General features: G+C 42.5%; 1 protein-coding gene across 1 annotated transcript in view; it reads right to left on the reverse strand.

Annotated features, from left to right (window-relative positions):
* The window catches only part of ATPQ (ATP synthase D chain), a 50,302-nt gene extending 42,947 nt beyond the window's left edge, over positions 1-7,355 (reverse strand). Inside the window, exon 1 of the mRNA XM_087397526.1 lies at positions 7,135-7,355. Coding sequence (XP_087253652.1) covers positions 7,135-7,290 — 156 coding nt within the window. The 5' untranslated portion in view covers positions 7,291-7,355. The remainder of the gene's footprint in view (positions 1-7,134) is intronic.
* Positions 7,356-15,627: the final 8,272 nt, after the last annotated feature.

Below are 15,627 nucleotides of genomic sequence, written 5' to 3' on the forward strand. Positions count from 1 at the left end.
TGAAAATATATATACCTTTGTAAGACTAGAATATGTCCAATCATACAAATTTAGATTTTTTGTTGTTCTAATACATAGAAAATAAAAGAGAAAACGAAAGAGAAGAAAAAATAGAGGTAAACAAAAACTTTAATGAAAAACAAAAGGAAGACATACTTCGCAAGCAAAGCAACACTTATGTCCTCATCAGTGCCCAAGCATAAGCAGCTATACTATTTGCATAAATAAATCCAAATTCACTGCTGTACAGGCATACCCCAATTATAAATCTGTGATTTCCAGCTAACTAGACCAAATTCCTTTTCCCTACACTGAGGAAATAACTGCAACTCAAAATAACTGAAATTCCAAAATAGTCTCATCTGTCCCATGCCCAGCTTCTGTCCAGGCATTCAAAGATAGTTTAAAACCCGTGCAAGCACCTCCAAACTAGATTTTCCTCCAATTCCGTCAGTTTGTGGATGAAAAAACAAGATTCCGTCAATGACTGACGGAAGTCTCCGAATGACTGCCTTTGAATAGCAAGTTTAATTCAGGTCATTTTTATCTAACAAGTACTCTCACCGGCCCTTGGTAATCAACCACCAACCAATTTGTAGACCTGATAAAACTCCCATCCAATTATGAACATAGAATGACTGACTCTTTTCAGCCTAATTGTCAAAAGACACCGAATCACATTTGTCGTGCACCCCTTGATTTGGATGGAGATCTTCCTTTGTACAAATATACTGGACTTTGGGCTGCCTAAAATTATGTCGCTTACATAGCACCTTTTCCAATGATTCGTTTACATCAGCGTCAATGAACGGGCAGACCTGCGCCCAAATTTAGAACAGCAAATCTATGTTGTCAGACGTAAGATGCTCCTATACAAATTCTACAATTTTGGAAGGCCGCTTGCCAAACACACTCTCACCACCACCTATGTCGTCAATGACCATTTACCAACACACCCAATTGCAATCTGCCCCTTTAGATCTGCATCCTTCACCTTCCTCCAATGCCCCAAGCAAAGTTTTTTGACAGTCTCTTGTGTGAAAACTAACGATCCAAATTCAGACTGCCATACTTGCTTCACTCCACATTGCATTTGCACCAAGAGTCCTACGCTCTGATACCCAATGATATGGACTAACCAAATTCTACAGTTCAACATTAGCACATCATGGGTGATAGCTTATAGTTTTCCTCCTAGCCACGCTTTGCAGAATGTGTAGGCCATCTTCTCCCGGTCGTATTGATGCCCTCTAGACCCTGGTATGTGCCATGTTAGCTTTAGTTATTGGCACTTAGGTCACCTAGTACTTTTAGTGTCATGACACCTAGTGGTACCACTAGGACACTAGGTCCTAGGGTTCTCTTTTATAGTACTTTGTACTTTCATTTTCTTTCTTCTAGTTGATGTGACGGCTTCCACTTCTTGCTCCACTCTTGTGCATCCTTTTGCTTCCGTAAGCCTACAGTGGTATCAGAGCACTTCCTTCCCGGACCTGCTCCCTACTACTAGCTTCCTGCTTCCTGCTTCCCGCTCCCGCACTTCAGCTCCATCGTCAAGCTCAACTACCAGACGTCCCGCACAGCTCCGACGCGACCCCGTGACCTGTTATCCGTACGATTTCGTACAGTCTACGGATTTCCGTACAACGCACTTCTAAAAAAGTTTTGTCCCCATACAATTCTGTACGGCCGTCCGTACAACGTGTCAAAATCTATCTGTACAGATTTCTGCACTATCCGAACAGTTGTACAGATTTCCGCACTATCCGTACAGTTTCGATTTTCGACATCTGTACTTTTTCGCGCCGCTCCATCCGTACAGTCGTATGTACACTGTACGGATTCCGTACGGTTTTGTACTGCAGGATTTGTTTGCAGGCTGAAGGTGTTCGGTGTCCTTCATTTGCAGGCTAAGTTGTGCACCAGCCATCGTTTGGCTTCGATTTTGGGAGCAGACATTGCATTGCAGTAGGTGTGCAAATTTTTGGTAACATTTAGGGCTTTTGCATTCGGGCTACGATTTTGCAGGCAGATTGCACAATACTTTCAGATTTGCTGTGAATTTGGCAAGCAATTGCACGCCATTTGATCACATTTATCACATTTGCAGCTTATTTTGGGGCTTTTCTAGATTTGGACAGCAAGTCCTATTTTTTGCAGTTGCAAGCCTTGAGGCTATCTTTTGGGTCACTTTGTCAATGCTTTTTGACTTGTCCCATTTGCAATGACTGGCAACAATCATGATTTATTCGTGAAGATATACCTTTGTAAGACTAGAATAAGTCCAATCATACAAATTTAGATTTTTTTGTTGTTCTAAAGATAAAAAATCTACACAGAAAATGAAAGAGAAGAAAAAAAGAGGTAAACAAAAACTTTTATGAAAAACAAAAGGAAGACATACTTAGCAAGCAAAGCAATGCTTATGTCGTCATCAGTGCCTAAGCATAAGCAACTATACTGGGTTTCTAAAGACCCACAGAGTCTCTTGGGCAAACCCAGTGCTTACTAAAATATGTCAAACAAACAAAAGAGAAAGAAAACAAGAAATAAAGAAGAAAGGAAGCAGGTGACTAAGCAAAAGTAAACAAGCAAGTCAAGAAACAAAATCTTCGTGAAGATGATAAGTTGGATGGCACCAACTATTCGATGTGGTCTTATCTCATGAAGCATATTCTTGTTGCAAGGCATTTTTGGAACATTGTTTCTGGGGTTGATCTGAGGCCAACCAATGCTACAGTGGCTGCCCCTACTGCTGGTCCCTCTGCACAGGGTACTCCTCCTGATGCTTTATCCTCTAGCACCCCTGTTGCTGCTCCTCCAACTCATGAACAAACAAGATGGGATGCAAGAGATGCAAATGCACATTCCTGTATTGCTTTATCATGCAAGAGAATCATTATTCCACACATCCGGTCATGTAGGACAGCAAAGGATGCTTGGGACAAATTGGCTTCTCTTTATCAGATTCGCAATGAGGCACGTGTTGCATATTTAAGAAGGCAATTGCAGGAAGTCAACATGAATGAAGGTGACTCTATGGATGCATACTTGACAAAGGTCAAGGACCTCATGGAACAACTTGCCAATATTGATGAGGTGGTGCCAAATTCTCAGCTTGTCAGTACCACATTGAATGGGCTGCAGATACATATCAAGGGTTTGCTACAACCCTTCGACTAGTGGCCATGGGTAATCCAGACCACTACTCCTTTGATCAGTTAGTCATATAGGCAAGCTACTATTCCTGATCACGCATTTGCTTCACAGCTGACAAGAAAAGGCAAGGCTTCGAAGCCTATGGGCAAGCCTAAATATGCGCCTAACAGTGGCAATTCCTCCAATGCATCTCAAAATACAATAGATAAGTCAAAGAAAAAAAGATGCAACTATTGTCGCAAGCCAGGGCATTTAATTCAGAATGCAGGAAGCGCATTGCTTCGGAGAAAAAGAAAGCAAGATTGACAATCAATGCCTCACATGCAATTGAATCCCATGAGCCAGTAGATGCCTCACATGCACATGCTCTCTAGGATGATTGGGCATGGGCTGTCCATTGCTCTTTTGATCCCTCCAAAGTTGATGCATTCTTTACTGCTAATGATGCTCAGTCTTGGTGACAGAGGTGGCTAAATATGGTTGAGAATGAATCAGGATGCAAGCTTGTCACCCTCAACACAGATAGGGGGGGAGAGTATATGTCAAAGGAGTTTGATGCATTTTTGTCTTCACGGGGCATTGTTCACTCATACACTACTCCTTCCACTCCTCAGCATAATCCTCAAAGTTCGAATGAATCAGGATGCAAGCTTGTCACCCTCAACACCGATAGGGGGGGAGAGTATATGTCAAAGGAGTTTGATGCATTTTTGTCTTCACGGGGCATTATTCTCAGCCGGCATACCTTGTTTTCAGAGCCAACAACCTCAAAGCCAGGAGGTTGTGTCACATAAACTTCTTCCTGCAGATTTTTTAGTGCTGATTTTATATGTGGATGACATGCTGATCACGGGCCCTGATACTCAGCAGATTGCAGCTTTCAAGGCTGATTTGCAGCAAGCTTATGAAATGTCAGACATGGGACAGCTGCACTATTATTTGGGCATTCAGTTTGCTCATGTTGAGGGGGGTATCATGATGTCACAGTCCAAGTATATTGGACAGCTCCTTGGTTTTTTTCAATTTGAGGATTGCAAGCCAATCTCTACTCCAATGGACCCTGGCTTCAAATTTTCAGCTCATGATGGGAGCCCACCATGTGATATAACCTTTTTACCAGCAGGCTGTTGGATGTCTCATTTACTTATGCCACACCAGACCTGACTTACAGTATGCAGTATCCCAGCTCAGCAGGTTCATGCACATGCCCAGTTCACAGCATTGGCACACAGTGAAGAGAGTCTTCAGATATCTCAGAGGCACTCAAGATTTAGCCCTCTTCTATGGTGATCAAGGTTCACTTACCATGCGTGCTTACACGGATAGTGACTGGGTAGGTTGTTCCGACACCAAAGTGTCACATACCGGCAATTGTTTTTTGCTTGGCACTTCATGTATCTCTTGGCTCAGCAAGAAGCAACCAACAGTTGCCACGTCCACCTGTGAGGCTGAGTACCGGGCAGCCTTCACCACTACAATAGAGAGTGTTTGGCTTCAACAGTTACTTACAGATCTTGGTATTCGCCAAACATCTTCTACTATGGTCTACACTGACAGCCAGAGTGCTTTGGTCATTGCGCATAATCCAGTGTTTCAAGCGCGTACCAAGCACATTGAAGTTCACTATCCTTCCCACAGAGGGCAACATAGCAGATGTGTTTACAAAGGCACTTCCTAGTCCCAAGTTCGAAGTCTTTCAACATGCTTTACACTTGGTTCCCTTTGTTGCATGATCTAGCATACCTTGTACATTCATAGGTGGCTATATCCTTTTGGATGAACATGTGCCACCATGACCAGAAAATACCAAGTATTCTGAGATGTTTCCAGAATACTTCAGCCCATACCATGGAGGGGGTTTGTAGGCCATCTTCTCCCAGTCGTATTGATGCCCTCTGGGCCCTGGTATGTGCCATGTAGCTTAGTATTGGCACTTAGGTCACCTAGTACTTTTAGTGTCTTATGACACCTAGTACTAGTGGTACCACTAGGACACTAGGTCCTAGGGTTCTCTTTTATAGTACTTTGTACTTTCATTTTCTTTCTTCTAGTTGATGTGACGGCTTCCACTTCTTGCTCCACTCTTGTGCATCCTTTTGCTTCCGTAAGCCTACAGAATGAACTCATCATGATGGCTCATTTCGTACCATGTTCATTCTACAAAGTCCCCCAGTTCCCTAGATAAATCCAAAATGCCACATTAGGGCTCCACTTAGATGCCCTTCTTGGGATACTTCAAAACCATTTGCCCCTAGGCACAATTCGTAAGTAGGGACACCTAGGGCCTTTAGAGCCACCTAGTCATGGAAATCACCCTCACCGACCAACTTGACATTAAACACCTTTGATCATCTACATGAAGCACCATACACATTATTTACAATTGTCAGTCCTCTAAAGGGGAAATGCAGACTAACCCTTTGAGGTCATGTTACCTCAACTTGAGCATAACATGTACCAGACCCACTGTTCTGGCATCCATACATCCAGTTGTAGCATCCATACTTTCTACATGCTGCACACAGGTTTGCCCTAATCCAGAGCTCCTGCCCACCTCTGTATTGGCATGTGTAGCAGCCCATGTGACAGCATGCTATCCACATGCTTTTCTTGTGGATATCTTCATCCACCTAGATATGCCCATGTGACATCCAAAGCTAATGCACACACAGCAGACTCTCATGCCCCCCTTTCCTACACTGGTATCATGTCCCTATGCTCTCCTCATATGGGGATTTTTAGGTGGGACAATGGAATGGTTGTTACAAGTGGTGAGCTACTTACAACTCAAGGAACTGGATCTGTTATCAGGAAGCCACGAGTGCATCAAGTTTTTATCGATCAATGTGAGGAAATGCAGCATAAGAATGAGCAGAGCTTCAAGATCAGCATATAAAAAGATGTTTTCTTGAGGACAACTTCAATTGAAACTCAGCAGCAGAATATGAAAGATCACTGCAAGATCGGAGCAGAATTCATGGTTGTTACGGGTGGTGGGCTACTTAGAACTTGAGGAAGTTGATTAGGAAAGGAATTCACGGTTGTTACAGGTGCTGGCCATTTGGAGTTTGAGGAACTTGAGGAATTCATAGTTAGTATTAGGAAGCCACAGGTGCATCAAATTTTGTTGACCGATAACTAGCTGTTGGAATAAGTCAACTGACTATAAGGCAAGAGAGCGATTTGAGTGTCGAAACTCTCCCAAAAATCAAATGGCCTGAGAGCATAACGATTGGTAGCCAAAGACAACCAATACCTCAAGCTCAAATCATATAATACAAACCTGGCACTACACTCCAATTGGCTCAGCCTTGGTCAGGTCTAACCTACACTCCACTAGGCTCACTTTTGGCTGTTAATGACGCAGGATATCAACTTTTATAGTGCCCCTCCGTGAAAATCTCTGGACCCTCTTAATCGATACTAATTAGCCAATGTCATGCGACCATCAATTCTGAGAAGATCTTGATTAGTCCTGTGAATTATTTATGCAAGTGCCAATTTCTAATAACGAAAAGTAAGTCCGAAACTTTGTGCATTACACACAGCACTTCTCACTTCGTGAATTCCCTGGGCAATTTGTTTGAAATTCCCTGGGATACCGAGCATAACCTCACAACAGCAGACTCTCGTGCTTGAGGCACTATAGACTTACAAGTGCAAGGACCTCAACCGCGACTTTCTACTTCTAATGTGAAGGACCCTGGGGTTTTGCCAGATTCTTCCCCTGGCTAAAAGGTTGAGAACGCACGGTGTGTCTGCAAAGAAGGTTCACTGGACAAAGCATGCAATGAGACCATTAGGGTAAAAGGATTGTGAACCGCACACAGATCTGATGTGATGGAAGAAGAGTGCGAGAAAGCCAATCATTCCAAAGATCCCAACGAGTGAAGCCTTGAATTGGGTAAGATAGAGCACACAAATGCATTATGATGGCTACAAAGGTTGGAGCCAGAGGTTGTGATGCAAACGTACCAGGGAGAATTTGGTTTGGATGGTGCTAGCGAATTCATCGTAGGCACGGCGAAGGTTACTAAGCTCACGGCGACCTTCATCGGAGACGACAGCTTTACCGAGGGCCTCCCAGTCCAATTCCTTGAGGACCTTGGTGGCGACTGCTTTGGTAGACATGCTGAAAGCAAAGCAGGCCTGATTTCAGTATGAGCACAGGAAGATGATCGATTGGTAAGAGACTCTTCGTGTTTTGCAATAACCAACCCACTTTCATTTAACTCAGGTTACCCTCTACCCATGGTGCGTTTAACTCACATCACCCCCTAGGGAGCATTCAATGCATTTGCCCCGCCTTTCGCTCTACATCGGCCTGTAACCTTGCCCATCCATCATCCGTCTTGGTGGTGCCCCTCGCCTGCTAGCCTTTCACCACCCTTACTGCAACTCCTCTATCCCATGCCATTTCACTCCTCCCGAAGCGTTCTTGCGGCTCGCCCAACACGTGCCCATTGTTGGGGCACTTAAAGTCATTAGGATGGGTGGGCTGTCATGGGCCTGTGCACATGCGCCACCTGCCCAAAGCTTGGCTATGGAGAAATGTAGCCTGGCAAAAATGCAACTAACGAACCAGCATAACGCTTGGCTGTGGAGGGACCCTAGAACACTCTCTAATTGGCTGGTTGATAGGGTGCCCATCGCTAGGCAACCACGCTTGGCTACCCATACTAGGGAAGTCTACAAAGTATGAAGTGGTAGCCACGTTGCAAAAAAGACAAAATCAAAGGGGTTCGGTGTGTAAGAGCCTGCATGGAAAGCAAGCTCTCCTATTGGACAATTTGGGCACCCAGCAATGAGCACCTCTCATTGTGTAAGCAACTTGAGCATTTTGTGGGCAGTGGTTGAAATGATTCCACAAACTCCAGGGTCCCTCCTCCTCATCCATCTTTGACAAAAAGACCCTGCAAAACAAACCCACATCAACAGAAAAAGGACTGGGTACATCAAGCTGAAATGGCAGGGGCCTCGAAATGCCCGCATGGTGACTCATTTTTCCTATCTCCCGTGGGGCGCTGCATTACCACGTTTGTGTTATATTGTGGGCTAGTATGTCTGGGGACAACAAATTAAATGGGTGTCATTGCATTGGAAGCTTGCTTGTCACTACTATTAACACCTTCAACCAATGAGAAAGTGTGGGGACCGAAGCTTCAACTTGGAGTCTTCTAGTTTGATCCTCAATCTAGGTAAGCTATCATTACTAGCATTTCCTAGGGACAATTGCACAGTCATGCTAAGATAGCCAACTTGTTTCTATTTGGCCTATCTCTATCGTAAGGCGAGATGGCAACACACAAGCGAATCTATAAGTATAAGAACATCTACTTGCTACCACTATTAGTACAAGGACGACTACTTGCTACCACTATGCTTCACAAGTCGGCAAAGATGCAATCCACCGAGCATGCAGTTGTCCTTTAAGGGCACCAATGGGCATGCAAATACTACACCTATTGCACCTTTTGATGCACCCATTGCCAGGTAGCCCTTGTCATAGGGAGTTACTAATCAACAACCCAGAATCATAACAGGGCCATAGATAAGATGCACTATCATCTCTCTGCATAATCCTCTATTCCACTTGCACACAAACACTCACATCTTAGAGGCATACAAGAAACGTGTTATCTCAAAATCCATGAGCACCCATAAGGTTAATCATTAAATAGGGACATGGATTGCCCATTCTTCACCATCAATTTCATCTACACACATATTAGTCAATCCATGGTCCTTCGAGCCCATAACAACCCCTTCCCAACCCTGCTTCAAGTACAAAAGTATCCCAAATCCTGTTCTCCAAGCCCTTCCTTTTGAAAGTGCAAGCTGCTGCCTCCTCTCCATTGTTTGTGTTCTATTGTATCCACTACCCATTGCCTACCTTCTCACAAGCCGACCCTAGTTCATGTGCTTCCCATGGTCTCTTTCGAATTCAATAGCTCTTCCCCCTTATTGGTTGATATGTCCATAGCATTCTCATTTCCACTACTCATGCAACTGATGGATCAATAACCCATGCTTGCTCATCCCACAACTTTGTCCTTTTCTTATATAACTAATGAACCCATTGCACAATACTTGTTCATCCTATAGTTTTTTCTTCTCCCTCAAATGTACTTGCTCTTATTCATTTCTTCTCCCTTGAATGTACTTGCTCTTATTCATTTCTTCTCCCTCAAATGTACTTGCTCTTATTCATTTCTTCTCCCTTGAATGTACTTGCTCTTATTCATTTCCCATTCTATGCCAAATGGCTAAGGTATGTGAGTGCAATGATTGTACCATTCATACGCATCCACAAAGGTGCTCCTATTCTTTGCATCTCAATTGGGGATACAATGAGAAGAAGAACTTGCACATCACTACTAACACCAATGTCTAATCCCTTGTGTTGTGGCATTGCAAAATGTGGCAAACTAGATCATTCCCACTTTCTTCCACAACTAATTGAGATGCTAAAGCTTTTAGTTTACAAACTCTATTCTCACACCTGCACATAGGAAGAGGCTCATTTCTGACATTCCCCATTATCCTAGTCCCCTAAACTATGTTATTAAACAGTTGCATTGTTGAAGTTGTAAACAAAAACAAATTGGAGTTATGTTTTCAAACATATACATTGTTTGGAGTTTTAGTTTTATACACATCTAATCTCATCACGTAGAGGAATTCCATGTAGAAGTCCATCAATAGCATGGTACGTATGGGTAAATTTCCCATTGCACACATTCTATCCCTCATGTATAAGAGAGGGAGTCTACTAACTTATTTCTCAATGGGCTAAGCAAGTCTTTATGTAAGCTAATGCTCATACTAAGGAGCAACTTGCAAAACTCTAGAAGGAACCTCCCTAATGGGATAGTATGCTATATGAACACAGCATTTGAAAACATGGACAAGGTCATAAAAAAAGAGTCACATAAGCAATATATGTAGTTTGAAATAGCGACAAAAGAAGGAAATGTTAGGCTAGCAACATGCTACTTGGAACACCCACAATCACAAATCTATATGCATAACAATTGTATATCTTGGCAAGACGCTTTCGTGTATTTGGGAGAGGATATATCCAAGTTTCTAAAGAGTATGAAATCACCTTGGCAGGAGACTTTAATGCAAGAATAGGCTCAATATAGGGTGTCATTACAAAGTAGGGAAGGGACCCCATCTAGATGGAGGAAATTGAAGAGGATGATGAAGAATGAAAGAGCTAGAAGAGAACATCAAGAGATGCTGGGGAAATCACCCAAATGGGAAAACACCACCTCACATCATGTGGATGTTTTGGATTGCAAATTTGTAATGGCACTCCATATTTCCAAGAAACAAAGGGATATGACAAAATATGAGGAGTGTAGAGGAGAAGAGTGGAGATGAGGAGAGAGGGTACAGCTAGAGAGCACGCCACAAATGACTAACTGTACACTAGATTTAGTTGAAAATGTAGAATATATACAAACCCATTTAGGGTTAGGGTTAGGGCATCTAACCCTTTCCTTTATAGCACTCTATATGTGTTAGTGCTATGCACATGTAATCACATGATATTGAGCGTGGTCTCTCAACACCTTCCCTCAAGATCAACATCATGAAGTAGGCCTTCCCTCAAGATGATTATTCTGGGGAATTGAAGAAGGACTGCGCATTACATTCCATCACACCCCTTTAATGGAGATGTCCTTCCTCTAAGTCAAACCAAGAGCTTGTCGATGTTTCTCAAAAAGCTCTTTACCGAGTGGTTTGGTAAAGATGTCTGCAACATTCTCTTTACTATCACAATGTTGCAGTGTGATGTCACCAAGTAACACTCTCTCTCTCTCATGAAGTGCGCTCTGATATCAATGTGCTTTGTCCTGGAGTGATATACTAGATTCTTGGCCAATGCTTGAGCTGATTGGTTATCATAGTATATTGTTGTTGGTCTTTATTCATCAAAGTAATCTATTTCTGACAATAGTCTTATGAGCCATATAGCCTCACATGCACTTTAGTGAGTGCTCTATATTCTGCTTCAGTCAAAGACAAAGAAATAGTTGGTTGTTTACTTGACAACCATGATATAGCACCTTGACCAAGGAAAAATGCATATCCCCGTGTCGATCTCCTGGTCTCATGATCTTTGGCATAGTCATTGTCACAGTATCCATGCAACCTTGGATGACTTCCTTTGTATTCTATCCAAAACTGTCTTGTACCTCTAATGTATCTCAAGACTCTTTTGGTTGTATTCTAGTGAGACTGTTTTGGATTTGCCATAAACTGTGCAAGTGAACTTATTGCATAACAAATATCTGGCCGTGTGATAGTCAAATATATAAGGGATCCAATGAGTTGCCTACAGTATCTGTCATTGACTATAGGCTTTTATGGATCTTTAGTAAGTTTCAAACTTTGTTCCATGGGAGTGGCTACAATCTTGCAATCTGAGCATGAAAAATCGAGCGATTTTCCTTTTTGGAGCACCCTCAAATTCTTCCTGGATCAAGAGATACGACTTGATCTAGGTGGAGGGGCAAAAAGGGTGAAAAATGTGCTCAATGATGATGTGGCACTCAGGGGGTCACATGCAGGGGTGTGCCTGTGGATCAGTGTGCTGATGTGGAAGGTGGCATGCAGTGTGAACAGCGTGCCTGCAGAGGGGTCAGAGTGTGTGGCACAAGATAGTGCCATGTGGCAGTGATGATGTGGCACTTTGACTTGGTCAATAGATGATGTGGTAGCTGAGGTCAGCCTGGAGACATGGCAGAATGATGTGGATGATGAAATGGAACTGCTACTGATGTGGCACTGATAGCTGACAAATAAGTTGATGATGTGGCATGGATGTGGTACTGATGAGCATCTACTTGGATTGAATAGCTGCATGGCCTTGTCTGCCACATGGCATCGTCTCTCTCATAGGCATCGTGCTACGTGAAGGCATGTGTGGAGGCCGGTCCATTTTAAGCTTTGGCTTGGAGTGTGGGCTTGCTGGTGTTGTGGTCTTAGTCATTCATTAATTTATGATTTACCATTGAAATACGGTTGTGCGTAGGATGGAGAACCCCGCACTAGAAGTGCCACATCATGAAGGGAACTTTTGGATCACTCACTTAATTATATACCCTTAAGAGTACATATCCTAGTTGTGGCACTCATGAGGAAATCGGATGTAAGCGAAGCCTGGATTCCATTACCTGTCATGCAAGGACACCGGCCACCTTACATCTCTCACAAGCATGCAATGCCTATACCTCCTTGTCGTGTGAGCTCAGATCTCTGGGGCTTCTCTCTATCTTCTCCTCCCCCATGTTTTTCCACTTTCCTCCACCTAGATCTTTTATTCTTTCCTTTCCTCTCCCCATTGATGCTAACCTAGCTTGCATTAGCATTCATGCAGCTCGTATGGTAGCCTTTTTCTTCTCGGACAATTGGGCGATGCCACTCATCAGGTTAACTCTTATGGCTTGCAAAATCCTTCCATCGCTTTGTGCCATCGATGGTCCTAACATGTAAAAACAAAAAAAAAAGTGCCTATGCCACATGTGGCGACCTTCCAATCAAAGATGCAAAATTTTTGTCCAAATCAATTTGCTTCTTCATGCTTGAAATGTGTCCCAATTTATAAACCCATATCTTGATCATTAGCATTCAAAGTTGGGACCCACTTTGAATAATGGTTTCAGATGTCATGTTATTCACATCATTTTAATCCATTGCAACCATTTTAATCCATTGTTGCTCATAGCTATCAGTGCATTTGTCAACCTTACCATTTTGTATCAAACTTCATTGCAGTAATCACCAATGCCTTCAGAATATCAAGGCACACTTCTAAAGTGATTTTGGCCATTCCTAGCATACTTTACAACATTTTACACCATAAGGTCCAATTGTGTGTAGCACCCCTTAGCCACAATTTCCATAAAAGTCAAAACCCAATCTCCTATGCTAGGATTGAGTCAATCATATGCTTGTTCTCTATCCAAATTTGATAATACAAAAACACCAACCAAGTATACATGTGGATTATTGCCATCTCCATGTAGAACCATTGGCATAAGTGTCAAGAGCTTGCCATCTCAATCATGGAGCATATATCCTCTTAATTTACATTAATCCTTCCAACTAACCATGCACATAACTAAATTAGCCACCATATTATTGTTCTATTTTCCTCCTAGGTTTGGGATGCAAAACATTCCTGGTCCCAAGATGAATCTAAATATGGAAGGGTTTGAGATTGTGCATCCAATTTAACCTTTTGTTGCTATCTTGATTAGAGTTCATCGGCAATCTTGATCTTGTCTATTCATACACCTAGTAACTTGAAGAATTTTTGAAACCTTTGATAAGGGAATGCACTTTTCTTCAAAATCAACTGTATATTTAAATTAAGGATACACTAAAATCCAAGAAATGAAACTCAATTATAATGCAAAACACCACCCATCTAGAAAACAAGAGATATATATATTAAAAATTGATGTCTATACAATATTTATTGTATATTGCATCCAATAGATGCACTTTTTACAAAATATTTGCTTGCTTAGCTTCAGCTACTATTGCTGCTCTCCTCTGAGTTGACAAAACAGTGGGTTCACTGAAAGACTCTACAAGCTGCCCAGCATCATAAACACTTGCCGAAGCACCCATAGCAGCAACCGCCATGATTCTTCCTACTAGTTTCTCTCCAAAAGTAGATAATGCCAAGTCCCGCCTCACCAAAATACACTTGCACGCAGAAGGGGGTAAAGGCACAAGGGAGACTAGCTTTGAAAGTGCCCTGCACTTTATCATCTCTTCCTTCCCATAAGGGGAGAACAAAGTATGGAAGCACACTAGGCTATGGTGCTCGAGCATTCCCATGTAGTGTCCTAGTGCTGAATCCACACCGATGCTATCATCTCGACCCCCTTTACATGTCACAAACTTATCAACTTCGATGATGTCCTAAAAATTGAGATAACATCAATAATCTTCTCAATGCCAAACTAAGAACATAAATTCATTCATATTGATAAAATATCATGAACTTACAATGTGGGCAGTATCTTGTTCATCCATTCCCGACTGAGCTATATCGATGGAGTTTTGCTCTCATCAATTGCTGGAGGTGGTGCCGATGATGAGGCCTCTACAGTATTCTCAAGTCTTTGGCATTTTGGCGCCCTCTCTGCCTCCAATCTTTCTTGGACCTCACGGAACTCCGTCTCTTTAACTGCTGCATTAGTAGAGTCATGCATTTCCTCCCACAAAGTTAAGATCGGATGCTCCAAAGTGTTTGCAGGTGCCAAATCTGTGCACCTATCCAACCCCTCTTTTGGGTAAACCTAAGTTACTACTACTCTCCCAAGCAGAGAGTGCCCCTAGTACTTCATCTTCTCTCAAATTTTTAATATATTGAATGTCAATCAATAATAAATATTCTCTATTTTCAATCAAAATATATGGAAGGGTTTGCATCAAAACCTCATCCGTCATACCTCTTTCTCCTCTTTTTGCTCTCCTTCCTCCTCTTCCTCTTCTGGCTGTCCTCTAGGTGATGATGTCCCGCTTGCTTCGGGAACCACAACCAACTTTGTCGTCTGCTCTATTTCTGTTGCATGCTTTCCCTTGCCCAAAGTTGCACTAGACCAATCTAGAGCAACGGCGGCTTCCACAACCACATTAGGATTCTCCTCAACATCCACATCTTGCCCTACTGCTAGAAAAAGAGTTGGCTCTTCATTGATGAATGGAGGTGTGTCTGTGTACTCCATTTCCAAAAGAATTACACAATAGGTTATTTCTAGGGATACAAAACGAGTTCCTATAGGACCCGCTTGTATATCCAACTCTTCATCCTAGGAAATCCTTCTAAAACTTTTTGGGCTAAGGGATTTGCAAATTCTTTGCAACCTAAACTTGAAAGTGCTATCAGCTCGATGACAGTCAATGAGGAGATTCACAAGAACCCACTGTACTCTATCTATGTTTAGCCGGATCAGGTAAGGCTTGATTTTCTCTCTCACATAATCTACCACATCTCTAAAGAGATCTAGATGCTTGTGGACTATGCCAATGACATCTATCTGACGATCAAAAATGTCATACAACTCTGCCTCTCTACTCGAATGACGAGTAGAAGCGACGAAGTCATGGTATACCTCGCGGGGTGTGGCCATTGGAGGTTTGTGGAAGATGGCAAGAGCAGGCGATCTAGGAGGTGAGGACAATAAAGGCTATGTCATACCTAATGGCCCTTTATATAGTTGACTTCAAACTCTTTAAATACCTTAAAAGTTCGACTACAATTTAGGTAATAAAATATTGGACAATGTAATATATTGGCCTAAATAATTTGCCATCATATTCCACTCCCGCCTCCCCTGCCACCCAAAATAATGGATTTTTTTTTTGGATTCTAGGGGGCCCTATGTTAGTACAAATGACATCACACTTAACAAAAACTATTACATTTAGTCAAAAACT

This window comes from Dipteris shenzhenensis, chromosome 26, assembly GCF_047967505.1.
Source record: "Dipteris shenzhenensis isolate YYH24624 ecotype China chromosome 26, Dip_SZ_1.0, whole genome shotgun sequence".
NCBI classification, from domain to species: Eukaryota; Viridiplantae; Streptophyta; class Polypodiopsida; order Gleicheniales; family Dipteridaceae; genus Dipteris; species Dipteris shenzhenensis.